This window comes from Giraffa tippelskirchi, chromosome 9 (genome assembly GCF_054371585.1).
Source record: "Giraffa tippelskirchi isolate mGirTip1 chromosome 9, T2T-mGirTip1v1.2.pri, whole genome shotgun sequence".
Lineage (NCBI taxonomy): Eukaryota > Metazoa > Chordata > Mammalia > Artiodactyla > Giraffidae > Giraffa > Giraffa tippelskirchi.
The window spans coordinates 156,753,731-156,780,246 of record NC_137283.1 but is presented as its reverse complement, the minus strand read 5'-3'; the positions used below and the strand labels follow the sequence as shown (position 1 = coordinate 156,780,246).

At 40.4% G+C, this 26,516-nt stretch overlaps 1 protein-coding gene across 1 annotated transcript in view; it reads left to right on the top strand.

Moving 5' to 3' along the window:
* Nucleotides 1–569: 569 nt before the first annotated feature.
* Nucleotides 570–26,516, top strand: part of TMEM242 (transmembrane protein 242) — a 42,808-nt gene continuing 16,861 nt past the window's right edge. The window contains exons 1-3 of the mRNA XM_081529745.1: nucleotides 570–679; nucleotides 1,192–1,292; nucleotides 9,120–9,257. Coding sequence (XP_081385871.1) covers nucleotides 592–679; nucleotides 1,192–1,292; nucleotides 9,120–9,257 — 327 coding nt within the window. The 5' untranslated portion in view covers nucleotides 570–591. The remainder of the gene's footprint in view (nucleotides 680–1,191; nucleotides 1,293–9,119; nucleotides 9,258–26,516) is intronic.

The window sequence follows — 26,516 nt, the reverse complement described above, 5'->3', positions numbered from 1 at the left end:
TCAAATGAGTCAGTTCTTATACAACTAAGTATATGTCTGTTCTCTGACTCAGCAATTCCACCCCTAGGTATTTCCTCCAAAGAAATGAAAGTATATATTCATCCTGTCACTTACATCTAAAGTGACAACTTCACGGTTACTAAATTTTCCAGCAAAGTACGGAGGAAAGATTGAGCCAAATCCCTGGACATAGTGTGAAGCCGATCGGGAAACTGAGCTGCCGGGTCTCTAACCAGGCTGAGACTAGGCTCCTGGAGCAATCTGCGACCCCTCACTGCCTCCTAGAGTCAGAGCCGAGCAGTGTTTCAAGTGATACGATATTGAAGCGCAGCGATCATCACCTTGGAGCGGGCAAATGATCCTTCCGGTTTAGACAGTCTTGCAAGACACCGCCCCCCAGGATGCAAACCACAGCATCTTCCCCGCCCGGGCCCCGAGGGCAGCAGAGAAGGTTTGCGTGCAGAGGTCGTTCTCCGGACCGGTATTCGGGTTGCACAGAGGGAGGCGGCAGCGGAACGTTTCTCCTCCGCCTCGCTCTCGTTTCCACCCGGGTCCAGCTGGCTCAGGACGCAGTAGCGGAGGCTCAGAAACATGGAGGCGGGGGACGCAGGGATTGCTGAGCCGTCCTCTCGGCCAGAGGCCTCGGCGTCTGCCGACGACCGGCTTTTCCTGGTTAAAGGTGTGGTGTGGCAAGGTGCGGGTGTCAGGGCAGGCTCACCCGGGGCTCTAGCCTGCGCTGGAGCGGGCGTTCCCACGCACACGCTGCTCGGGGAGACCTTGGTTTGAGTGCCCTGAGTTTAGTGGGCTGGTCCCGCGAGCTGTTCTGTATGGGCTGCATTTACCCCGTTCCCTCCGCAGTTTCTCTCATGTCTCTCTCCGCACCCCCCCTTTCTAACTCCCGCTGTCTCTTTTTTCGTCCCCGGGAAGAGGGTAAGAGTCCCTGTGCCTATTCTGTGCTCTTGGGATTGGTACCCTAAAATGGCCTCAGGAGCCAGAGGTCGTGAGGCCACGCAGGTTTCACAGCCGCTATCATTTACCTTTGCCAGGAGCTTCTTAGCCATCGTTTCTCGAATTTCGAAATTGATGTTTAAATAGTATCTGAAACTTATTTGTGTCCATCTTTTTAACTTAAGCTTTTTTTTTTTTTCTTCCCTCTCCCCACCCGCTTCCTTCCTCCAAAACTCTTGGCAGGTGGGATTTTCCTTGGTAGTGTTGCTGCAGCAGGAATGCTAGCTGGATTTGCCACAACATTGTCCTTGGCTAAAAAGAAAAGTCCTGAGTGGTTCAATAAGGTTTGTGACACAGAAATCCATTCGTAGCATAATTACTGTTTACAAGTCAATGGCAGCTGTTTTGAATAGAAAGTGTTGATGACCTTCATATTACTCTAAGAAGTAAACCAGTATGGGCTTCATAGATTCAAGAAGGGTACAGATTAGTCAGCTGTCTTTATTTTCATTAAAAAGAAGTAATTATGTGCTTTTTAAACTGTTAGTAGAACCAGGCTTTGAAAGCTCCTCCGGTACATTTCTTGTTCACAGCATGACATTAAATCTAAATTTGGGTAAATTGTTCTCAGTTGTAAGAGGCCCCATATTGTATGTAGCACTAAAAAAAAAGCCAATTAAATTCTTGGGACAACACTGCAGTGGGCATTTCTGGCTCAGAGATGTTAAAATGTTGAAATATAGTGCATCTTAGTATAGATGAAACACATAGGTCAGCTCTTTAAACCTGGAAACCATGCATGTTTGTGCAGTACAGCAGCCCCACTCCCTAGAAGATTGCCTGGCACATAGTTGTTGTTTAGTCTCTTAAGTTGTGTGTAACTCTTTTGCTACCCCATGGACTGTAGTCCACCGGGCTCCTCTGTCCATGGGATTTCCCAGGCAAGGAGACTAGAGTGGGTTGCCATTTCTTCCTCCACAGATCTTCCCCACACAGGGATCAAACCCACTTCTGCATTGGCAGGTGGATTCTTTACCATTGAGCCACCAGGGGAGCCCTTAGCACATGGTAGCTGTTCAAAAATTTTGGTTGAATGAGTATAACCCAACTGAGGGCAGAAAATCCTAATTCCATGAGCAAGTTTGAGCAATCACCCGTCATGTACAAGTTGAGTAATTTTCTTCCCATTGTGGTGGTTTTTCTGCATTGTCCCGTTTCTACCCTACCTACATCTTACGGTTTATTTATCCATTAATTTATTTCTTCAATAAATGTTTATTTGGCATCTTTTATGTGCAGGCATTGTGCTAGCTAGGTATAAGAGATACAAAAATGAATAGAACATGTACTCCTCAGGAAGCTAGGTCTGGTGTGGGAGACTATATAAATAATCACAGAAGTAACAATATAATTACAATTTGATATTTTCTTTGGGAAAAGTGTTATGTGAAAAATCATAAACCAGTTGAATTCCTTTTTGACTTGTATTTATCTTTAATGATCTTATATTTAAGCCTTAAGAAAGGCAGGAGACCACACTAAAAGTGCATTTGGTTTCCCCTCTGAATATACTCAGGGTTCATAGGGAGTTTTCCAAATCACTGTTGGGAACTTCATAGTCGTTTCCTCCCTTTGTTACAGAATATTTTCAGAGAAGAAATATATATCTTGTGGCAGAAATCAGTGAAACCTGAGTGATAGTGATGCTTTAATAGTGGAGTTTTGGTTGATTTCTAAATCCAAGTTAACATGATAACTTTTGGGTCACAGATCTTTTGAGAATCTGATGAAAGCTAGTTGATTCTCTCTCAGAAAAAAAAAAAACCACATGTTCACAACTTTGCATTCCATTTTGCAGTTCTAAGATTTGATCCCACATATGGCCTTTATGATCTAACATGGTGGTTTATCAAACTGAGGCCCACAGAACCCTGGGGATTCTTGAGACCTTCTGGGGAGTCTGTAAAGTCAGTTACTGTCGTGATACTGCTAAGCCGCTTGCACTAAAGGTACAGAAACAGTGAAGGATAAAACTGCTGGTGCCTTTGCTGCAGTCGAGGCAGTGGCCCCAGGGTGTACTCACAGGCATTGTGTTCTTCCTTTCCACGCACCTGTGATTAAAGCCATCTTTGCAGAAGAATATCCTTGTTGAAGCAGTAAAATTATTTTTAATGTCTTGACCCTTGAACATAACCTCTTTAATAGTCTGTGTGAAGAAATGGGAAGTATACATAAAGCAGTTTGCATTATACCAAAGTAATATGTTTTTCTCAAGATAAAGCACTTGTGTAATTGAGTTATAGTCTGAACTAGCCACTTTTTTTTCATGGTATATTGTTTTCACTTGAAAGAGCAACTGACAAACTATAGTTATTCAGAAGTAGGTAGACATTTTCTTCAAAATGAACAAAGTGAACCTTCTCTTCAAGCAAGCAATTGTTAGTATTTGTCGCTGATAATAAAATTCCACCCTTTTAAGGTAAAAATTGACTTTAGAAAACTTGTGTCTGCCATTGTGAGCTTGCCAGCTGCTTAAACAGCTGAAGCTTTTTTTGAGATTGATAGTGATATTAATGATGTGATTTTAATATTTAATAAATGATGTCAAGATCACTTCTTTTGGCAAGTCAGTATTTTCTGAGTGATCATGATGCATGGATGAAAGTTCCATTCAAAATGCAAAATAGACCAATGGATTTTAATGTAACAAAGTACAACAATTTATTGATATGATCTTTTATTCCATATTGCAGATCATTTTTAAGAAACTATTTGTCAAGTTTGTGTATATGACAAAGAAGAGAGGCTATTAAAATATTCCTTTTTCCAACCACATACCTGTGTGAGGATAGATTTTATTTGTATGAAAAAAAAAGTGAAAGTGTTAGTTGCTCAGTCGTGTCCGACTGTTTGTGACCCCATGGACTGTAGCCTGCCAGGCTCCTCTGTCCATGGAATTCTCCAGGCAAGAAAATTAGAGTGGGTAGCCATTCCCTTCTCCAGGGGATCTTCCCATCCTGAGGATTGAACCTGGGTCTCCTACATTGCAGGCAGATTCTTTACTGTCTGAGTATTTGTATACTTCAACCAAAAAACCTTGCAACAGATTGAATATAGATGCATGTGTGAAAATCAAGTGCTTTGTTAAACTAGACATTTAAAAGATTAGCAAAAATGTAAAACATTGCCTCTTTTTATACTAAATGTTCTGTAGGATGGTTATTTTAATTCACATAATCAGAAATCTTTGGGATCCAAGTATAAATGGATCCTGAGACCAGGAAATTTGAGCACATCCTCTTTTGGAAGTTAAATATTCTTCAAATAACTGAGTTATTTCAAGACCCATTTAGGTAATGAACAGACAGAAAGGGTGAGTCATCATCCTTCTGGTATAGCTATAACTTCTGAGAAATTATAAGAACAAATCTTTACTTCGATATAATGCAACACAGCTATTTCTGTGATGTAAAGAATGTAGCAAAATATATCAGCTAAGAATGCTCTGTGTGGGAAATAGCTAGATTGAGCATTCTTTTTAAATATCAGAATTTGATTTATATCAGATTCATCCCAAGATTAAACTGAAAAAGAAAAAAAAAACTGAAAACATGAACCTTATTCTTAGGTAAGCTGTTGACTTTCTGACAAACTGAACAATTTGTTCTTGATAGTTTCTTTACCTGTGAATAATAGATTAAATCTTAAGAATACATAGAATATAAAGGGTACCATGTATTTAAGCATAAGAAGTATTATAAATACAAAATAATAGAATAATTTTTGTTTTATCTTTGATATTAAGTATCATAACTACATTGTGATTTGTTAAATTCAACTTCCATGTGCACATGCCTTCATTTTAATTTAAATGAAAAGAATAAACAATGTACTGAAGAAAAATACAGCTTTGATTTATATATATGTGACTAGCATATGTGGTTATATCTAAAGAGCAACATTATTTTTTGGCAAGTCAGTCTTTGCTGCTGCCAGTCAGTCAGTGTTCATTTTTAAAACTCTGAGCAGGCTGTATAAAGGCCATGTGACATATAACTCCAGTGGATAAAGCTTGGTGACTAGACTTTTAAAAACTTATATAATAAGGACAACTCAATTTTTAACATCATTTCCACTAAAATTAGTTTTGGAGTATATGGACAGTAATTGATAATAACTCACTTCCCTCACAGTCAGTTTCTGAGACTGACATACAAATATAGTGTGTACCTTTTTAAAAAAAAAATCTGAAAGTTTGGCAAACCTAAAATTTTGCTGGGAGTATTGCTATGTTATTAAGGGTTGTGTTTATAACCCATCGTTACCTTTTTTACTTAGCAAAACATGTGGATTTATGTAGACTTAAAAGATTTATGTATATCTATAACATATATAGTTTTTGTCCTCAGGGAAATAAATTTTTAATTTAAGTTTCAAAAATAAAACTTTAGCCAGAGCACCTAAACTGAGCCTGGTGTAATAATATCTGGTTAATGATACTGCTTCTGGATGGAAATAAGCCAGTTAGAAGTTGGTGTGTTTATGTGAGTCTGTAGCATCTAGGGAACCACTGAAATTATTGCAGCCTGAGAAAAGGAATAAGATAAGAGAGTAGTATATTGTTTTCGTCACAGAAAATGGCTAAGGAAAGTCTCTTGAGACTCTGGTCCAGACCAGGCTATTTCTGCAAAAAGTATGTCTTCAGATAGGATCTGTTAGGTTCTAGGCATGGAGATACAGATAAACAAAATGTTTCTATGTACTGTGAAGAGCATTCTCAATCACAAATACGTGCCTAAAAAAATACAAAACCCTTATTAAGAATGGGTTGAATAAAAAATAAATGGGTTGAGCAATATAAAGACAATTTTCTAAAAAAGAAAAAAGATTTGAGTCAATGAAAATACATTTCCAGATGAAAGACAGGATGTCACAGATTTTCTCTGACCAGTTAGCTAATGTTTGATGCCATTCTAATGACAGTGGCAGTGAATGGGGTGAGTGGGACTCTTGACAAAATGTTCTAGGGTTTTTCTGGAAGAATTAATAGGTAAAACCTTAAGAAATATTTGATAAAAAGTAATGTGTATGATGTAGATACTTTCTGAATATTACGACTTTTTCTGATTCTGTAATTACATCTATGTGAGTCTGGTATAAAATTCATAGTATTAAAGTAGCTTAGAAACAAACCTCTGTATCTAATTTTCTCAAAAAAGTTTGAGAGGAGGATTAATCCATAGAATGGTGCTGGGGCAGTTGCTAAACTATTGGGGAAGTGAACTCCCTTTAGTTATCAGCTTCCAGCAGGACTAAAATAAATATCAGATGAACTAAAACGCTAGGGGTAAAGACGTTTTTAAACAAAAGTACAGCTAGAAGGTGGAGACGGCAATGGCACCTCACTCCAGTACTCTCGCCTGGAAAAGCCTATGGACGGAGGAGCCTGGTAGGCTGCAGTCCATGGGGTCGCTGAGTCGGACACGACTGAGCGACTTCACTTTCACTTTTCCCTTTCATGCACTGGAGAAGGAAATGACAACCCACTCCAGTGTTCTTGCCTGGAGAATCCCAGGGACGGAGGAGCCTGGTGGGCTGCCGTCTGTGGGGTTGCACAGAGTCGGACACGACTGAAGCGACTTAGCAGCAGCATAGCTAGAAGGAAAGAGAAATGACTGTGACTTGGATGAGGGAAGTTTTAATAGCTTAAAATCTTTAGAATGCATCTTTGACCAAAAACAAACAAGCAAAAAGCAAAATAAAAAGATGAAACTAACCTGGGACTTCCCTGATAGTCCAGTGGTTAAGACTGCGCTTCCACTGCAGGGGGTGTGGGTTCCATCCTTGGCCAAGAAAGTAAGAACCCATCATAAAAAAAAAAACAAAAAAAAAACACTAGGGAAATATTACAGCACATATGATAGGGCTTCAAAGTACATTAATATAGAAAGAATATACAAATTAGAAGAATTTAAGTATATAACATGAATATGCAATTCAAAAGGCATAAACGTTGGCTCATAACTTGGACAAATACTCATTCTCAGTAACAATAGAAATATAAATTATAAATAGTCTTATATAAATTTCAAAGGTTTTTTTTTAGTGTTTTTAGTTTTCCTGAGACCGTCTGATGCTGGCTAGCTTGAAATGGTCCTCATAAAACAGCATTGTAACTAAGTACAACCTTTTGAAAAACACTTTGTGTGTCTATCAGCTTATAAAATATTCATGCTTCCTCCACTTAGTAATTCTATTTTGAGGAATTTTCCCCCAAGACTTTGTCAGAAATGTAGATAAGTGTTTAGGCACAAGGAATTTTTTAATACAAAACATATAAAAACCTGAAGCTAGTATATATTAATTACAAATGGCTAAGTAAATTATGATGTCAGTGCAGTGTAACGATTAAAAATATTTGAGTTCTTGACACTATGAGAGGATGAAAGTTGAAGGTTGAAAACATTTTAGTGGTGTTAAGTTGTTTTCAAAATGTCAAAATATTTATCATGGTTTACTGGATAATAAGATGGAAGTTTTGGGTTTTTTTTTAATTCATCCTATTTTTTATACATACTAAATTTTCCTCAGTGATTATACAATCAGAAAAAAGTAATATTCAGCTTTTGAGGAAGTTAAAAGTTTTATTTTTGTTTGTTGATGTTTAATGTGTTTTAGCAGACAGGCTCATGGAGAAAAATAATAAATTCTTAATATTTCCTAAATTCTACAGTTTCCTTTAAAATTTTTTCAAAGGATAAATTATATTTCATATTAATTTCAAACTGTGGGAATAAGTGAATGCCTCATAGTTGGTTTCAAGTAGACCCATAAGTATTATCACATCTTCGTCTGTTTCAGCAGTGTGAATATTTGAATTACCCTAAGTAATGATGGTTTTTATTCTAATTTACGCTGTGGATTTGTTTCCACTTAAAAAGATACTTTCATTTACATTTTGTGTTGTGTTGTATTTAGAATCAGAAGTGAGAAATTTCTGACTGAATGGCAAATTCCTGTTAGTCTATAAAGTCAGGCTGCTGAAGTGCTGTAGCTTTTATAAACGGTGAAACCTTAAACAAGTTATTTAATCTCTCTCTGCCTTAGTTTGGTCTTTAGTGAAATGAGGATCATAGTACCTGTCTCACAGAGTGAGGCTGAGTGAATTAATACATGCAAAATGCTTTAGACAGTGCTTATCATATAGTAAAGGAGCAATATAAGCCATATATACACATATCTATCTATCTATCTATATATAAAGCTATATATAATTACCGGGGCTTTCCTGGTGGCTCAGATGGCAAAGAATCTGATGCAGTGCAAGAGAACTGGGTTCAGTCCCTGAGTCAGCAAGATCCCCTGGAGAAGGGCACGGCAACCCACTCTGGTACCCTTGCCTGGAGAATTCCATGGACAGGGGAGTGTGGTGGGTTACAGTCCATGGGGTCGCAAAGAGTCAGACAACTGAGCAACTAACACTTTTCTTTTCATATATAATTATTAACTGTTACATAGTATTTGGAAATACAGGATCCCTGGGAGATTGCAGTCCTGCAATCTTACAAAAAATTAATCTCATTTAGAAATAGGATTAATGGTCATTTAACAGTATAAGGAAAAATGTGGCTTTGATCCTTCTGATCAGTCTAATTTAATCATTAGTATCAGTAGTGAAAAGAAACGTTTAGTATGTGAATACCACTTGTGCAGTTTATTCATAAAACAAGAGATATGGAAAAGTAGCTAACCACATTCAGTAGAACTTCCTTTCCTGCGAGTAGATTGGATGGCCTCCTGCTCTGGGTCCATAAAGCTCTGTTCATATATGCTGTTCTGTTGTTGCCCTTTCCATTTCAGTCATAACTTCTAGCTGTCTGTGTCCCACCCCCAGCCCCACCCCAGGACCGAAGTGTTTTGTCAGAAAGAAGCTACTCTGTGTACCTAGCCTGGCTTCTGGCACAGTGCCTTGCACACTCAGATGTTTGTCAGAGAAATTGTGATTTAAGTTATGCAGTTATTAAGTAGCAGAGCTGGAATTTGAACTTGGATTGGTCCGGTGTCCCAGTTATCATGGTGCTTACCAGAAAGTCATCAATTTCAAACACTCTCAAAATATTTATTCTTTCAAAGTGATGATTTTTACCTCAACCTTTGTGTCTTCATTGCAGGGAAGTATGGCCACAGCTGCCTTACCAGAGAGCGGGTCTTCCCTGGCCTTGCGAGCCCTGGGGTGGGGCTCACTTTATGCCTGGTGTGGGGTCGGTGTGATCAGCTTCGCAGTCTGGAAGGCTTTAGGAGTGCACAGTGTAAGTAACTACAATCCTATAGTTGGTATCTGGAATGTTGATTCTGTTTTGTCCTGCCTAAATCTTCCAGATTTTCAAATTTGTATATAGTTTATTTACTGTCTTGGGAAGTGATGACAGAGAATTGACTGAATTCTTGCTAATAACTAGGCAGCTTGTCATTACTAGTAAATCATATAAATAATTTAAATATTTGAAGGTGGTAAAACTTCAAATATAATTAAAGTAATGACTAATTCATAGCAAATGGTCGTTCTGTATAAATTGGTGAGAGCTACTTGTTCAGAAAAATTATTTAATTTGGAATAGCTTTCTATGCTGTTTGACATCCATATTTATAAACATCGTTGTAAATTAGTTAAGGCATTTTAAAATTGTTATTTCAATTATTAATGTGTTTACACATTATTGGAAAAAGACTTAGTGCCTGTGTGTGTAATTTATACTCCAAGCTGAAGAGCAGTGCATTCAGAATAACGGGAAGTTCTGTGGACCATGCTGTTTGTGACAGGTGAGTGTTGGTAGTGGTTTAGAATGGGTGGCCACAGTAGAGTTGATGAAAAGAAGTTCCAGATATATCAATGTTTCAAAGGTAAGGGCAATAAGGATTTGTTATAAATTGAATATCGGAAGTGAAAGTGAAGTCAAGAATGTCTTTGGTCTGAGGAACTAGGAAATGGATGGGACCAGTGTAAATGGAACAGATATTAGCAGATCATGTGAGGAGCTCAGTCTGGGGCGTGTGAGTTTGGGAGAGCTTTTAAATAGCCAAGAGCCAAGTGGAGAGTCAAATAAGTGGTTAGATACAGACATGTGGAATTCAGGGGAGAGGTCAAGGTGAAGGTATAAGTTGAAGACTCATCAGTATGTGGATAGTATTGAGTTGGCCAAAAAGTTCATTGGGATTTTTCTGTAACATGAGATCAGATGAGCTCACAAAGGCAGTGAGTGCAGAGCAGAAAGAGAAAAGGTCTGAGGAAGGAGCTCTTGGGTGTTTCTAAGGTTTAGAGGTTGAGGAACGAGGAGGTTTCCCTACCAAAGAGGTAGAGAAACCCAGGAGAAGGGTGACCTGGATCCAGGTGAAAAAAGGTGGATGCGGGTACACATCATGTTAGAGGAGAACTGATCATCTGCTGAGCTGGTGACGTGGTGTCATTGGTGGATAAAGCCTGAGTGAAGTGGATGCGAAGAAGAACGGAGGAGAGAGATTGGAGGCAGTGTATGGGCAAGTCTTGAGTTTGGCTCTAAAGGGAAAGGAAGAAATGAGGTCGTAGCTACAAGGGGGAATGGAATCAAGAGAGTGTTTGTTTTTTAAGTTGGTAGAATTAACAGCATGTGTGTGTGCTGATAGGCGTGGGGAAATTGATGCAAGGGAGCGGGGGAGTTGTTGGAGTAACAGGTGTTATTATTGTTCACATTTGGTTTAATCATAACGACATAGGTATTAGTGTACTTTTCACTTAAAATATACTGATAGACAAACAGACGTTGCTTTTTTCCTAGTCTAATGTTTATATTTAAAGTAACTGCCCGATAGTCATTGTAACAATAAAATAGGGATTACTTGGAAAAGAGAACTTGTGGCTGAAGATTTTTTGATGATTTTTATTGTTACCTCAATTTTCCTTTTGATCAGTATAAAATCTCTTCATTTCAGGCATTGTTCAGTTCAGTCCCTAAGTCGTGTCTGACTCTTTGTGACCCCATGGACCACAGCACACCAGGCCTCCCTGTCCATCACCAACTCCCGAAGTTTACTCAAACTCATGTCATTGCGAAGAAGGCTCCAGTACTCTTGTCTGGAAACTCCCACGGATGGAGGAGCCTAGTAGGCTGCAGTCCATGGGGTTGCAAAGAGTCGGACATGACTGAATGACTTCACTTTCACTTTTCACTTTTATGCATTGGAGAAGGAAATGGCAACCTGCTCCAGTGTTCTTGCCTGGAGAATCCCAGGGACGGGGGAACCTGGGGGAGCCTGATGGGCTGCCGTCTGTGGGGTCGCACAGAGTCGGACACAACTGAAGCGACTTAGCAGCAGCAGTAGCAACAGCATGTCCATTGAGTTGGTGATGCCATCAAACATCTCATCCTCTTCTTGTCCCCTTCTCCTCCTGCCTTCAATCCTTCCCAGCATCAGGGTCTTTTCAAATGAGTCAGTCCTTTGCATCAGGGTGCCAAAATATTGGAGTTTCAGCTTCAACATCAGTCTTTCCAGTGAACACCAGGACTGATCTTCTTTAGGATGGACTAGTTGGATCTCCTTGCAGTCCACGGGACTCTCAAGATTCTTCTCCAACACCACAGTTCAAAAGCATCAATTCTGCAGCGCTCAGCTTTCTTTATAGTTCAACTCTCACATCCCATACATGACTACTGGAAAAACCATAGCCTTGACTAGATGGACCTTTGTTGGCAAAGTAATGTCCCTGCCTTTTAATATGCTGTCTAGGTTGATCATAACTTTACCTTCCAAGAGTAAGCGTCTTTTAATTTCATGGCTGCAGTCACCGTCTGCAGTGATTTTGGAGCCCCCCCCCAAAAAATCAGCCACTGTTTCCACATCTGTTTGCCATGAAGTGATGGGACCGGATGCCGTGATCTTAGTTTTCTGAATGTTGAGCTTTAAGCCAACTTTTTCACTGTCCTCTTTCACTTTCATCAAGAGGCTCTTTAGTTCTTCTTCACTTTCTGCCATAAGGGTGGTGTCATCTGCGTATCTGAGGTTATTGATATTTCTCCCGGCAATCTTGATTCCAGCTTGTGCTTCATCCAGCCTAGCGTTTCTCATGATGTACTTTGCATATAAATTAAATAAGCAGGGTGACAATATACAGCCTTGATGTACTCCTTTTCCTATTTGGAACCAGTCTGTTGTTCCATGTCCAGTTCTAACTGTTGCTTCTTGACCTGCATACAGATTTCTCAGATGGTATTCCCCATCTCTTTCAGAATTTCCCACAGTTTGTGGTGATCCACACAGTCAAAGGCTTTGGCGTAGTCAATAAAGCAGAAATAGATGTTTTTCTGGAACTCGCTTGCTTTTTTAATGATCCAATAGATGTTGGCAATTTGATCTTTGGTTCCTCTGCCTTTTCTAAAACCAGTTCACGGTTCACGTATTGCTGAAGCCTTGCTTGGAGAATTTTGAGCAGGCATTGTGCCAGGCATTTTAGACATAGCAGATTATTTAATCCTCTCAATAACTATGAAGCAGATATTAATGTCTCCTGTGTTATAAATGAGGAAATAGGGACTCAGATCAGTCACTTGCCCAAGATCACACAGCTTGTATTTGGCAGAGTCAAGATTTGAAGGCAAATCTGATGGTCCGCAGAACCTAAGCTGTTTCCAGTTTTACCTCGCTTAGCTAAGATGGGCAATAAAGGAGTAGGTCGAAGGGGCCAGGGCAGGGGGACGGAGGGAGTGAATTTGGTTTTGATTGTGGCGTGAGCCACAAAATCTTGATAACTTGACAGATTTTACTGGGTATCCTCAGTGTGAACCTCATCTCCTAACATTATAATTGATCTCAGTCTGCTATAGGATGGGCCATTCTTTTCTCCTATAATATGAGAGCTGTTATTTGAAAACAAATGGGAAAGGTTGCGAGGAAATATGTCTGGTGATAATATGTCAATGAATTATGGGTGAATTTCTCATTTTACTTTTCTTTGTAACTCTTAAATATATATTGCTTTAACAGTAATACTGCTTTTAAAAATAATCCTAGGTTTTATTTTTATTAATTTATGCTGACTATAAAGCCCAATTGCTGGGGAGTTCAATAAACCTCCTGGACCACATATGAAATCTGTTTGGGGGGGAGGTGCATGCAAATAAGAGTAAAGTTATTAAGTTTTTTATTTCTATAAAAATGGCAGTCTGTTAGCACTTCATGTTGAGTGCATGGAATTGATAATATTTCTAGAGTTTAGTAAAGTGAAAGTGAAGTCGCTCAGTCGTGTCTGACTGTTCGCGACCCCATGGACTGTAGCCTACCAGGCTTCTCTGTCCATGGGATTTTCCAGGCAAGAGTGCTGGAGTGGGTTGCCGATTGCTTCTCCAGGGGATCTTCCTGACCCAGGGATTGAACCAGAGTCTCCCGCGTTGCGGACAGACGCTTTACCCTCTGAGCCACCAGATACCCCAGAGTTGAGTAATGTAGGCCATAAATCAAGTAGTGAAGTTTTAAGGTATTTAAAAATATGAACAGTCTGATTTAGAAGTCATAATAAATCAATCCAAATTTTCATAGACCAACAAAATTAGGCTCTGCATTTTATGCTTGAGAACTTGGGCTTTATGGGCTAGACTGTGCTATTTTTTTAAATTTATTTATTTTAATTGAAGGCTAATTACAATATAGTGATGGTTTTTGCCATACATTGACACGAATCAGCCATGGGTGTACATGTGTCCCCCAACTGTGCTATTTTAGTTTCTAGAATGTGAACTTTTTGTTTTATGGCACTGATAAGAGATTATTACCTAAATAAAATATCGGAGGGACAGAATTCTTTGCTGATTGGCACTGTTGATTCTTTAGATTGGCACTTTTGCCATGTCTGAGAAGCCTCACAGAAAAATGAACCCACTGGTAATTTTTTAGGATCCATCTCTTAAAAGCAGAGGTGTTTATTAATTTGTTTATTCAAAAGACAGATGTGGGCCTTCCCTGAGCCTGGCACTGAGCTAAGACAGAGCTCCCAGTAGATAGTATGGGTGATTTTCCAAGGAAATTCTTGTTATATGACTCTGAGGCTTATGGAGAGCATTGTGGTATATTTCAGTTCTGCATTTAGAGAATTTTGATGATAACTGTGATGTTGCCCTGATTCCAGTGATGAACTTTTATTACTATTTACTGCCTCTTACTAGGAAATATCATTCTTCTATGAGGAAGAAAAAGTTTTAGTCAAAAAATGTTGAGCAAAAATGGTCTTGGTCTTTGCATTCACTGAGTATTGAGATTATCATTCTAGATAAAAACATGTAAGTCAGAATCAATTCCTGCTTCAGATAATTAAATTGTAATAATACATCTTCAGTGTAAACCAGTTCTATAAAAAAAGGGTGCCCTCTAGTGGCTGACCTAGAGCAGCTCGCATTCCCTATTTTAATTCACAGCTCCATCTGCTGGCCTAAAAGAGACCATGTTGAAAATGCTTAAAGCAAAGCTTTTTTAAAAATAATTTTATTTACTTATTTTTATTTTTGGCTGTGCTGGGTCTTGGTTGCTGTGTGGACCTTTCTCTAGTTTCGGTGAGCGGCTGCTACTCTCTGGTTGTGGCGCTCTGCCTTCCCAGTACAGAGGCTTCTCATTGTGGTGGCTTCTCTAGTGGGGAGCACGGGCTCTAGGACATGCAAACCTCAGTAGCTGCGGCACATGGACTCGGTGGTTTGGGCACGTGGGCTCAGTAATCGTGGCCCACGGGTTTCGTTGACCCATGGCCTGTGGGGTCTTCCTGGGTCTGGGGTCGAACTCGAACTGCATTGGCAGGTGGATTCTTTACCGCTGGGTGGCCAGGGAAGCCCTAAAGCAAAGCTCTTTAGTTTCTTAGAAGTATTTTGGATTTACTTGTTGTTTATTCATAGTTAGTGTGGAATTTCATTTCACATGGAACATGTTTAATATATCAGATATAAATAAAAATGTTTAATTTACACAATGGTAGATTTAAGAAGACATTCCAAAAAAGGAGAGAGCTAGTGGAAGCTATCTTGTCAGCCAGCTGAAGCAGATCAGGGTGCCCAGGGTTTAAAGTGGGACCCCTGCCTGCCTTTGAGTCAGAATCAGTGCAGGTCCAGCCTGGCATCACCACACCAGCTCCGCCCTGCTCACCAGCTGTGGGCATGGCCTGATTGCTCAGAATGGGCTCATCAATTACTTTGAATTATGGTATTTTATCATGTGACTATTTTATCACAGCAGCTGAACTGTGAAAAGAATGAACATTTAGTATGGGTTCATGTTAAGTTTAGAGACTTGTGGAGATTAAATGCTTTTCAGGCAGTAAGTACGGGCATTAGTGATACTAACTGGTGACCCCTCAATTGTCAAAAGAAAAACCATCCCACCTACAGTTATTTAAATGTTAACTTTTTTACCTTTTATTGTTTATAGTCAGTATAGACTGAGAGGTTGAGCATAATATTTATGGTTAGACTGTCTTGGGTTTTTTTTTTTTCCTTCCCTTTGAAGGAAAAGCATTAGGTGTATAAAAAATACCTGATTAATATGATTGGAATCGTTATAGCTTTTCATGCCTAATGGACCTGTGTTCTACATTTGTTTGAGGTGAGGTTATCTCAGAATACTGGTCAGAATCACCCACTGCTAACATTTACTGTTGTTTGTATAGAATATATTCATGGTAGTTGGTATAGTTAAAATTTACAAGTTATTTACAGTTGTCTTCACAGGAGCTAAACCCTTGATAGTACTAAAACCATGAATGGAAACATTTTCATTGATTGTGAAATACTTTGTTACCGAAGATCTTAATTTAAAAATCAACTTATAAATGGAGTTTTTTTTTTAAACCATGGAATAAGAGGTATTTGTTTTTATTTATATATATTGGTATTTATTTTTAAAGAAAAATATTTAGGACCTATCTTTTTTTAAAACAAAGATGGTTTTGTGTTTTGTAAAAAAATATGTATGCATCGCTTAAAAAGTCAATGTAGAAAAGTTAAAAAAAAAAAAACACCAGAAATCTCTTGAGTTGTAATCACTTATTATAGTAGAAACATCCATTTAGACTTTGTATAGGCATGTTCATATAATTGTAAAATATCTTTTTATTGTACTACTCTAGAACTTTTTTTCACTGAATAGTCATAGGAACATCTTTGCATAGCAGATTATATAAATCTCCATTACTTCTAATGGCTATGTGGTGCTCAATTGTAAGTTATAATTTACTTAATCAGCCAGCAGCATTTAGATTGTAATTTTTTACTATCAGACACTATGGTGAACTTCTATAGGCATACATCTTTTTTGTATTGTGTTTTGTCAAGAAATGTGTTCTAAAGACAAGATCTTATTGTTCAATCAAAGTGTATTTTTTAAAAAATGTTTTTAATATCTGTTGTACATGTCCCCCCAGGAAAATGTATAAAATTTAGAAGATATCAACAATGTATACAAGTTTCCTAGCATCCTTGCCATTAGTGGCTTTTGTTACTCTGAAATTTTTGCCAGTCTGACATATGGAAAATGTCTTCCTTTACGTGTCTCTCTGAGGACCCTGCTGCTGTACAGGCTTTTATGGAAATAATCTGTGGTTGGAGTTGTGCATACTCTACAGCCTCAGTCTTGCCTCCTCATTTAATATAGGTTGCTCTTTTCTCAAAAGCCCAGACCTCTTTTCTTTAAAAAACTAAAAGTTAAACATGTTAAAACATACATATTTTAAACATTTCTCTAAAAATTGTCATTTGACTTTTCCTGTTCTAAGTGAAAGTGAAAATCGCTCTGTCGTGTCCGACTCTTTGCGACCCTGTGGATTATTTCAGTCCATCGTATCCTCCAGGCGAGAATACTGGAGAGGGTAGCCTTTCCCTTCTCCAGGGGATGTTCCCAACCCAGGGATCGAACCCAGATCTCCCGCATTGCAGGTGGATTCTTTACCAGCTGAACCACCAGGGAAGCCCAAGAATACCTGAGTGGGTAGCCTATCCCTTCTCCAGGGGATCTTCCCGACCCAGGAGTTGACCCGGGGTCTCCTGCATTGCAGAAGGATTCTTTACCAACTGAGCTATCAGGGAAGCCCTTTCCTGTTCTAAGGAAGATCTTATTTAAAAATTCTTTTCCATTATGGCTTATTACAGGATACTGAGTGTAGTTCCCTGTGCTCTACAGTAGGACCTTGTTGTCCGTTCTCTGTATATCAGTTTGCACCTGCTAGTCCCAAATTCCCAAGCCAGCCCTCCCTGCCACCTGCAACTGCCAAGTCCGCTCCCTTTGTCTGCTTCTATTTTGTAGATAAGTTCATTTGTGTCATAGTTTAGATTCCACATATAAGTGATAGCCTTTGATATTTGTCTCTCTTTTCCTGACTTCCTTCACTTAGTATTAATATGATAACCTCTAGGTCTATCCATGTTGCTGCAAATGGCATTATTTCATGCTCTTTTATGGCTGAGTAATATTCCATTGTACCTGTATATACCGTATCTTTATGCATTTATCTGTTGATGGATGTTTAGGTTGTTTCCATGTCTTGGTTGTTGTAAATAGTGCTGTTGTGAATAGAGGGGTGCATGTCTCTTTCTGAGTTACAGTTTTCTGTTAATATATTCCCAGGAGCGGGATTACTGGATCGTAATGGCAACTCTGTTTTTTTAGTTTTTTGAGGACCCTCCATCCTGTTCTCCGTAGTGGCTGGACCAGTTTACATCGCCACCAGCAGTGTGGGAGTGTTCCCTTTTCTCCACACCCTCTCCAGCATTTGTTATTTGTAGACTTTTTGATGATGGCCATTCTGACTGGTGTGAGGTGGTACCTCATTGTAGTTTTAATTTGCATTTCTTTAGTAATGAGCGGTGTTGAGCATCTTTTCATGTGCCTGTTGGCCATCTGAATGTATTCTAAGGAAGATCTTTTACAGGGAGGAATATTACACCTCATCTCTGGGACAATATTGGATGTACTCTAATAAAACTTATTTTCTCCAGTCTCTTTTTGGTAGCTGTTGCTAGGAATACTTTTATATTCATATTTAGGCCCATTTCTTAATTACCTTATGACCAACTTGAGGGCTTTTGCTAATTACAGTCAAATCGCTTGACTTTTTGCTAATTTCAGTTTTTACCAACATTCTGGTGTATCTTGTATTAAGTGCATTTATTCTTACACTATGTTGACTCATTTCAAATGAAAGCAGCATTGTAGGGTGAATGCTCAAATGCCATATGTAAAATAAAACTAAGGGAAAGCTTTAGAGTTTTCCACTTCTAAGATATCTAAGAAGGAAGCAGACTTCATGCTATACTATTCATTGGTTTAGGTCAAAGATTAAAAACAAATCAGAATCTCCTGGCAAATTGTTTCATGGTAGCCACTTCTGAGTGGTCTGCAGGGGAAGTCTGAAAAGAGGCTGAAACATTTTTCTACCTCCTAGCCTAATCTAGTTTCAGTGCTTCCAGAGATTTCTACCAGCTTCTGCCTCCAGGAAGAGAGCTTCAGTTTCTTATTCTGCTTACTGCCTGTCAGCAGCCCCAGCCTGGCTTCCTCTTCCTCATGCTACCTCCTTGACCGCTCAGAACACGTCATCATGACATTGCAGAAATGGCTCCATCTGTCAAGCTCTCGGGCCTTCAAACAGCTTAAGCATTGAGGAATGTTTTTCCTGGAATCATTTTTAAATTAATTGGAAGTGGCACTGTGCACCAGTTAAACTCAGGTCTGAGGTGATAAGAACATCTCTATACCCCTTACTTCCCATTCCAGTGCAGCTCTAATGGGTTTGGCATCCCGGTGGTGAGGCGCTCTGTGAATGTGGAGAAGCAATTTGGTAACAGGGAGACCAAATCAAAGGGGCTTGCTCAGCTTAAAATGGGAGATAATGACTGATGTACTTTCTTTTTTCTTTTTTTTTTTAAAGCCAAGGGAGGAGGGAAGAAGGGATTCAACTGTTTTGGCATATTGCCAAGATTCCTCTTAAAAAAACCCACCAGTTTCCTTTTATAAGTAAAATAGGGCCCCCAGCATTTTATACAGGAAGAATTTGCAACAGTTACCAGGAAAGATAAGCTCTGCCATAAAAGCCTTCTTGTTCCAGGCCTGACACAAATCAGGCCTAATTACCTCAAGAATGTTCTCAGTCTTAACACCACTGGAGGGATGATAGCCTTGATTTCACCTGTTTTCTTTTCCTTTGTCCTTACTTTCTTACACTGAGCATAGAAAATTGGGCTCACGTGAGCTGATCTCTAGCCAGAGCATTGTGGAGTGAAGACCTGATAGCGCACACTTTCCCCTTAAGCTTTCTTTTCAAAGGTATCTATTCCTGATTGCTGTGCTGTGTTCAGTCACGTCTGACTCTCGGCGACCCCATGGGCTCTACGCGCCAGGCTCCTCTCTGTCCCATGGCATTTTCCAGGCAAGAATAATGGAGTGGGTTGCCATTTCCTATTCCAACCTATTATTGGTTAGTCACTTAACAAATACCTAGAACTATGAAAAAAAATACATCAATTGGGCTTCCCTGGTGGCTCAGACAGTAAAGAATCTGCCTTCGATGAGGAGACCCGGGTTCGATCCCTGGGTTGAGGAGATCCCTGGAGAAGGAAATGGCAACCCACTCCATTATTCTTGCCTGGAAAATGCCATGGGACAGAGAGGAGCCTGGCGGGCTAGAGTCCATGAGGTCACAAAGAGTCGGACACGACTGAGCAACTAACATTTTCATTTTCAGTTTATCAATCAGAATATGAAATATTCTCTCTAGTTTTCCTGACTGAACTACTTTAACAATTTTAACCGATGTTAGCTGTGATAAGACTTTTGGGGCTTTCATAGCTTTTATTCTTTTTGAACTTTTTCATGATCCTGCTTTGGCTGTTGTTTTTCACTTCCCACCATCCTATTTACTTTAGTTTCCTCCTTTGCCCTTGTATTTTCTCCATGGTTCTGTTCATTCCAGTGGCTTCCTTCACATGCAGACAATTGCCAGGACCGCATCTCCAGCCAGACCCCTGAACTCCTAGCTCATGGGCGCATTTGACTGGACACTGATCTTGGACGTCCCGCTGGGGTCGTGTGTGATTCCACTGGACTGTCATTTACTTCCCATTTCACCCCCTAGCCTACTCCCAGCATCACTCATGGTGAATGGCAGCAGCATGCATCATCCAGCAGTGCTGCCTAGGCTGAAAAGCTGGATTTTACTCATGGCCACACTCTTTCTTCCCGCTCAGTCTGATGTGTCACCAAGTTCAAGTCTTGCTGCTTCTCCACCCCCGCAGCCCCTGTGGTTGGGGGCACCTTCCTGCCCCACGAGTCTTATCACAGCTAACGTCGGTTCTCCCTGCCTCCCACCTGGCCCTGCCATAGTCTTTTCTCCACATGCGGCTAGGACATGCTGGGCTTCATCTTCCCCCCACCTGCCTGCAGCTGAGGTAGGCTGTACCACTCGCCTCTGCCTGCAGCCGTACCATGGATACAGTGGGCCTTTGACATGCCTGTGAGACCCAAGAGGTGTTGCTGCCAAAGCCCCACCCCTATGAGGGCATTGGACCTCCTCCTACCCACTCTGCCCAAGGACCTTGCTCCCGTAATTATCCCCAGTCTTTGCTGATCAACGGCTTTCCCTCTGCTGCAGTGTATAGAGACGTGCTGTAGTCTCTCTCACCTAGAAGTCTTCTCTTCTCCTCGGGCTACCAGCCCATTTGCCTGCTTCCCGTCATAGCAGAGATTTCCTGAAAGAGTTGCATGTGATCCCTGTCTCCACTTCCTCCCCCTTTTGTCCTCAGTCCAGCTTCTTTCTAGCACCCCTGAAACTGCTGGTGTCAGGGCTCCAGTGCCCTGCGTGTTGCAGGGTCCAGGTCTTGTCTTTATTCTTCTGTTACTTGATCCCTCAGCAACATTTGACACAAGTGAGCATTCTCCCCTCCATGGAACGCTTACTCTTGGCTTCTGCACCTTTCACTTCGCCATTTGTGTGTGTCTCCTTTGCTGGCTCCTCCCCTGCAGACCCTGAAGCATTGGCGTGTCTGGGGGCTTCATACTTGGACCCCTATTCTCCATCTGAACTTAGTCCTTGGTGCTGGTGATGTAAAATAATCTACAGTCTAACAATATCCAAATATATAGTTTCAGCCTGACCTTCACGGGTCCACGCGTGGTCCACCTCTTGTGTCTCACGGCATGTCAAAGCCCCAGGTCCTAATCAGAACTCGTGAGTTTCCTCAGCTTCTCCCCAACTTGCTCCTGCCTCAGTCTCTCCCATTTCAGTGAGTGCCACTCCCATCCCCGCAGTCGTTCAAGCCAAAAACCCAGCAGAGAATCGTCTTAGATTTTCTCATTTCCCATCTTTCCCCTCGTTTAAACCATGAGCGCTTGTTAGCCCTGCTGCTAAACATAGCCCGGCTCTTTCATCTCTCTCCACCTCCATTCGTCTTTCTCCTGGTGTATTGAAATGGTTTCTTATCTAGTATCTCAGCTTCACTTTCCCTAGAATTTCTTCCCACACAGGTATGTTTTAAATGTAAGTCACATCATGTCACTCCTTTATCTAGAAACCCTTCAGCATCTCCCGTTGAGGAAGTCTCATAGGATGTAGCCCCGCCAACCTCGCTGACCTCACCTGAGCCCCCACAAGGACCCCTCCCATCCCCCACACTCACCTGGCCCTGCACACCAGCCTTATTTCTGTGCCGAGCCTTTCTAGCTTTGCCCAGGACACTCCTTCCCTGGATCTTTGCATGGCTGGTTCCACGTTGCCATCCAGGGTTTCAGCCCAGATTTATTTCCCCTCCTCCGAGATGCTTCCCCAGACAATCTAATTAATTGTCCGAATGCAAGAGCCTCTTCACTCCCTCCACTCAGTTCCTCTCTGGTGTTACCCGATTTTCTTTTCCTCATAATGCTTGTTGCAAAATGAAATTACACTAACCACTTAAAAATTGTATCTGTCTTTGCGAAAAGAACCTAAATTGTAAGAGGGTGGCACCCTCATTTCCCTTGTTCACTGCTGTGTCCTGGCACCTGTCAGCCTCGCATGGAGGAGGTGCTCTGCGGGGTGAGATCTGATCACGCTGCCGAGTCGTTTCAGTGACTCCCTCTTCCCTTGAGAGTACATTCCAGATTCCCTGATACGGTTTATGAGTCCCCCTGTGACCTGACCCCTGCTTATTCTTTAACTCGTTAATTTTCAGCTGGGGGTGGGGGAGGTGTGGGTGGCAGTTTTGCTGTGTCCCACCCCCAGCCACGAGAGAGAGCTGGCAGTGTCTGGCGGTCCTTGTGGCTGTCATACTGCAGGGGAACATCTAATGGATGGGAGTCAGTGGTGGTTTAGTTGCAAAGTCCTGTCCGACTCTTGGGACCCCATTGACTGTACCCGCCAGGCTCCTCTGTCCATGGGATTTCTCAGGCAAGAATACTGGAGTGGAGTGCCATTTCCTCTTCCAGGGGATCTTCCCGACCCAGGGATCAAACCCCCGTCTCCTGCATTGCAGGCTGCTGCTGAACATCCCACAGTGCATAGGACAGGCCACAAAGAATAGTCTAGTCTGAAATGCCAGGAGTGCCACAGTTGAGAGTCTAGCTGTTCCTCTTATCTTTTGTCATGGTCAGAGGTCTATGAGGTCATGTTCTTTCTACCTACAGAGCCTTGTCCTTGCTAATCGCCCACCTGGAACACCCTTTCCCCTCTTTACTGTTCCAGCTGCTGTTGACCCTGTTCATGGTCTTGATGGAGGCAAATGAAGCTTTAACCTTTACAATGTGAAATTAAGTCTGTTTTGGCAGTTGGGAGTTTTTTATAAAGATAACTTAAGTTTCTCCCTCAAATTGAAAGTGACTTCCATACACAAACATTCTTGTGTCTTCTTTTTTTTTTTGGATGGGTAAAACTATTGTTACGGAGGACTACAGTATTATATGTATTAATCCAATTGCAGAGAATAAATAGCTGAATTAGTAAAACAGCACCTATGCAGTTAGTTTAATTTTTTGACCATAGGCTCTTTCTCACTTTTTAGATATGATTTAGTATGTTTAAACACATATTAATGAATTTTAATTTCTTTGTGCCATGTTTTCCTTTTTAATGATTAACATGAGCAGCTTGCCAGTTGATGTTACAGTATTTGAATACCATAAGTAGGAAGTTGGTCCCTGGGTTGCATTTTGAATTGACATTCTACCTTCGTTCTACTCACGGGACAGAGCTTTGTGGCCCTGCTTTTGTCCTTCCCCAAGCAGTCCCATATTGCTGATGAAAGAAAATACTTTCAGGTTCTGTGGTTTGTAAAGACCCCCACATGAGGATTACAAAGTTAGATAGAGTGTGCATTTATGAGCAATAGAATAACAGCCCACTAATTTTTAAAAAACTACAATTTGCATGTTACGATTTTTAAATCACAAGATTAAAAAAATAATTGTTTATTTTTTCAAAAAAAATATTTCAGATATTTTTGTTTATATAATGCTCTGCTTGCATGCTGGTGAGTTTGTAGCTTGTAATATTAACACGACCCTCATTGCATCTTTTTTTTCTTTTCAAATCCAATTTTGCATGGATTATTTTTTTAAAACTTTCCACAGAACAAAATATTTTAAATAACTTCAAAGGATAAAAATATTTCTTCTGCCATTGCATATTTATTTTACTGTGTTTCTAGCACTGTAGACTCTTTTTAAATTTTATGTTCTAACTTGGTAAAGGTAGATACTAGCTTTGAAAGGGATTAAGAAATCTTTTAGTTTACTCATAGCTTTATCTGAAACTTACTGTGTCAACCTTGCCAAAAAACCCCAAATAGGCACCATTTTCCTTACCCCTTTATTCAAAACTCCACACCAGGTGGATTCTCCAGCCCTGCCTTTCCATCTCATTCTCACCTGTTAGTCCCCAGAGCCTTACTTGACTCAGTTCTATAGTTATTTCCTCATTCTTTTCTACCACGAACAGTGACTGAATCCCTGTGCTAAAGGATGAAGATGCTGTTAAATAAAAGGTGTTCCCTTTGGAGTGACAATTTCATAAGTAATTACGTTTGTGTGTGATAAATCCTGTAGTGGAGAGAGGTACACAGTGGTGGCAGATTTTTAAAAAGTCACTTCTCCTTGGGAGACTGTAAAAGACTTAGGAGAGGGTAGAATATTTGAACTGGATTCCTAGAGAAAAAGGGCAGCGAGAGCTAGGGATGAAAGTCCAGGTGACTTCGTTTATAACCATTCTTGGTTCAGCTGCCCGCTGGTCATCTTTATTTCCTGCTTCCTCCCTCCTAAGTGCTGTAACCAATAGTACTATGGCATAATCCTGCCATCAGCTGTAATATTAAAGTGAATTTGGAATAGATAACTTGAGTTAGAGTTTCCATTCAAAAGGAATAATGAGCCACCTAAGATAGAAGGTCATTAGGGAGCTGGCTTACTATAGCTGACTTTCTCCATTTTGGGGGAGTCCTAAGTCATCTCTTCATCTTTTTTAGTTCTTTCCTTCTTATCTCAAGTCTTATTATAAATAAAAGGCTGCGTTTGAGATACTTTTATAGAGTGTTATTTTTTCAAAATAGATTTATTTGTGGCTAAGGGGAAAAACTGAAGAGGCAGCTGTCATAGTGATTGTATTTCTGCAGAGGTTTGAACTCTAGGAAGAAAATTAATGTAGAAAGAATCCATCTAACTAAGTCTTTATGTCCTTGAATTTCATCCTCAAGAACACTTATAAGGAAAATGACTGGTCATTGAAAGGAGTCATTGTAGGAAGAAGGTGGGAGCAGGCATCAGGTTAAAACATTTCAAGCTATGACTTAGATAAAAGAAACAGTAGGTATCAGAAGTTGGTGTTTTAAGAGGATTCCTCTAAGATGTCAGCCACCATTAAATGAAGATCATTTAAAGGATTCCACTTTTTGACAAATGGTTACCATATATCTGACCACCAGGGTGAAGAGAATTCATGTATGTGGTGCTGTTACTATTTTATATATCATGGAGCTTGTGCTGTACTGTCTAAACAGGGTGCCAGCAAGTCATCCTGAAGCAGGATGCAGGAGCTCTGCTAATCACACTTTCCTCACCCCTCACCAGCTCCTTGGCTTGCTGTTCCTCTCCTCCTGTACTGCAACTCAGTGGCAGGAAGAGTGAGAAGAGCTTTTCAAGTCTGAGTATAAAACATTCATTTTGTCAAGATTTAGTATTCTAAAATGGAATATATGTATATATGCATATACACAAACACAGTATTTTTTTGTACATATACACAGGTTTTTCTTTTTTCCTGTGAGGAGGCTGCATATCCAAGAGCTCCATTTGTTGTTGCTGTTTAGTTGCTCAGTGTGTCCAGCTCTTTGTGACCCCATGGACAGCAACCCGCCAGGCTCCTCTGTCCAGGGGATTTCCCAGACAGAGAATACTTGAGTGGGTTGCCATTTCCTTCTCCAGAGAGTCTTCCCGACCCAGGGGTTGAACCCACATCTCCTGCTTGGCAGGTGGATTCTTCACCACTGAGCCAACAGGGAAGCCCAAGAGCTCCATCAGGGGAGAGCATACCACTTTCTTAGATGAGAGGAAAGCTTTGAGAAATCATTACATGGTCAGACTTATGTTTATATAAGTGAGGAGAAAGTACCATTATTTTTATTTGGACTTACATAGTTTATTGGGTTTAAGGGTGTGTGTGTGTGTAGGTATGTGTATACGAATATATGTACATTATTTCATCAAATGTAAATTTTTTACTTTGTTAGAAATTTGAAAGGAAGTTCGTAAGACTGACCAGATACGCAGAGGACTGTAAGATACTGATGCCATGTTGTACTAACTACTTTAATCAGCAATTTGATTTGTGTGTGGGTCAAAATTTGCCATTTTAAAGACATTTAAGATATATTATCATCATCTTTTTATTTGAGAAGTCATTTGTGATCACAACTCTTGACCAGGAGCTTTCCTTTTCATGAGAGAGAAGTAACCCTGCGAGTTCTTACTGTTTGGCTCACAGTGGGCTCCTTCCCTCTGTCGTCAGGATCCTGCGACTCTCCCACAGTTACGGTCCTGATTGGCATAAAGGCAGCGGAAGTCTTTCCAAATAGAAGGTTCTTGAAATGGGTACAATGGGAAACAGAAGGCCTGCTTTTCCTGCAAATGCAGGAAAATGGTGCAGGAGGCCATTGGGAGGCAAAGGATTTGCACCTGATTGATTATTCTTGGCAGGAATATCGTTAAGAATATTTAACCGTATTTTCATGTGTACTTAATGGAAATATTTTTATTGGCATATGTTGTAAAAAACAGAAAATCAGTAATCCCAAGGATCTGGGTTGGCTCATTACACATACTAAGTATTGGAGAGAATTAGTGGGTTTCTAAAATTTTTCACTCCAGAATTCATTTGCTAAAGTAGCGTCCCCTTTTGATCGTTTCAGTTCAGTTCAGTCACTCAATCGTGTCTGACTCTTTGTGACCCCATGAATTGCAGCACGCCAGGCCTCTCTGTCCATCACCAACTCCCGGAGTCTACCCAAACCCATGTCCATCGAGTCAGTGATGCCATCCAACCATCTCATCCTCTG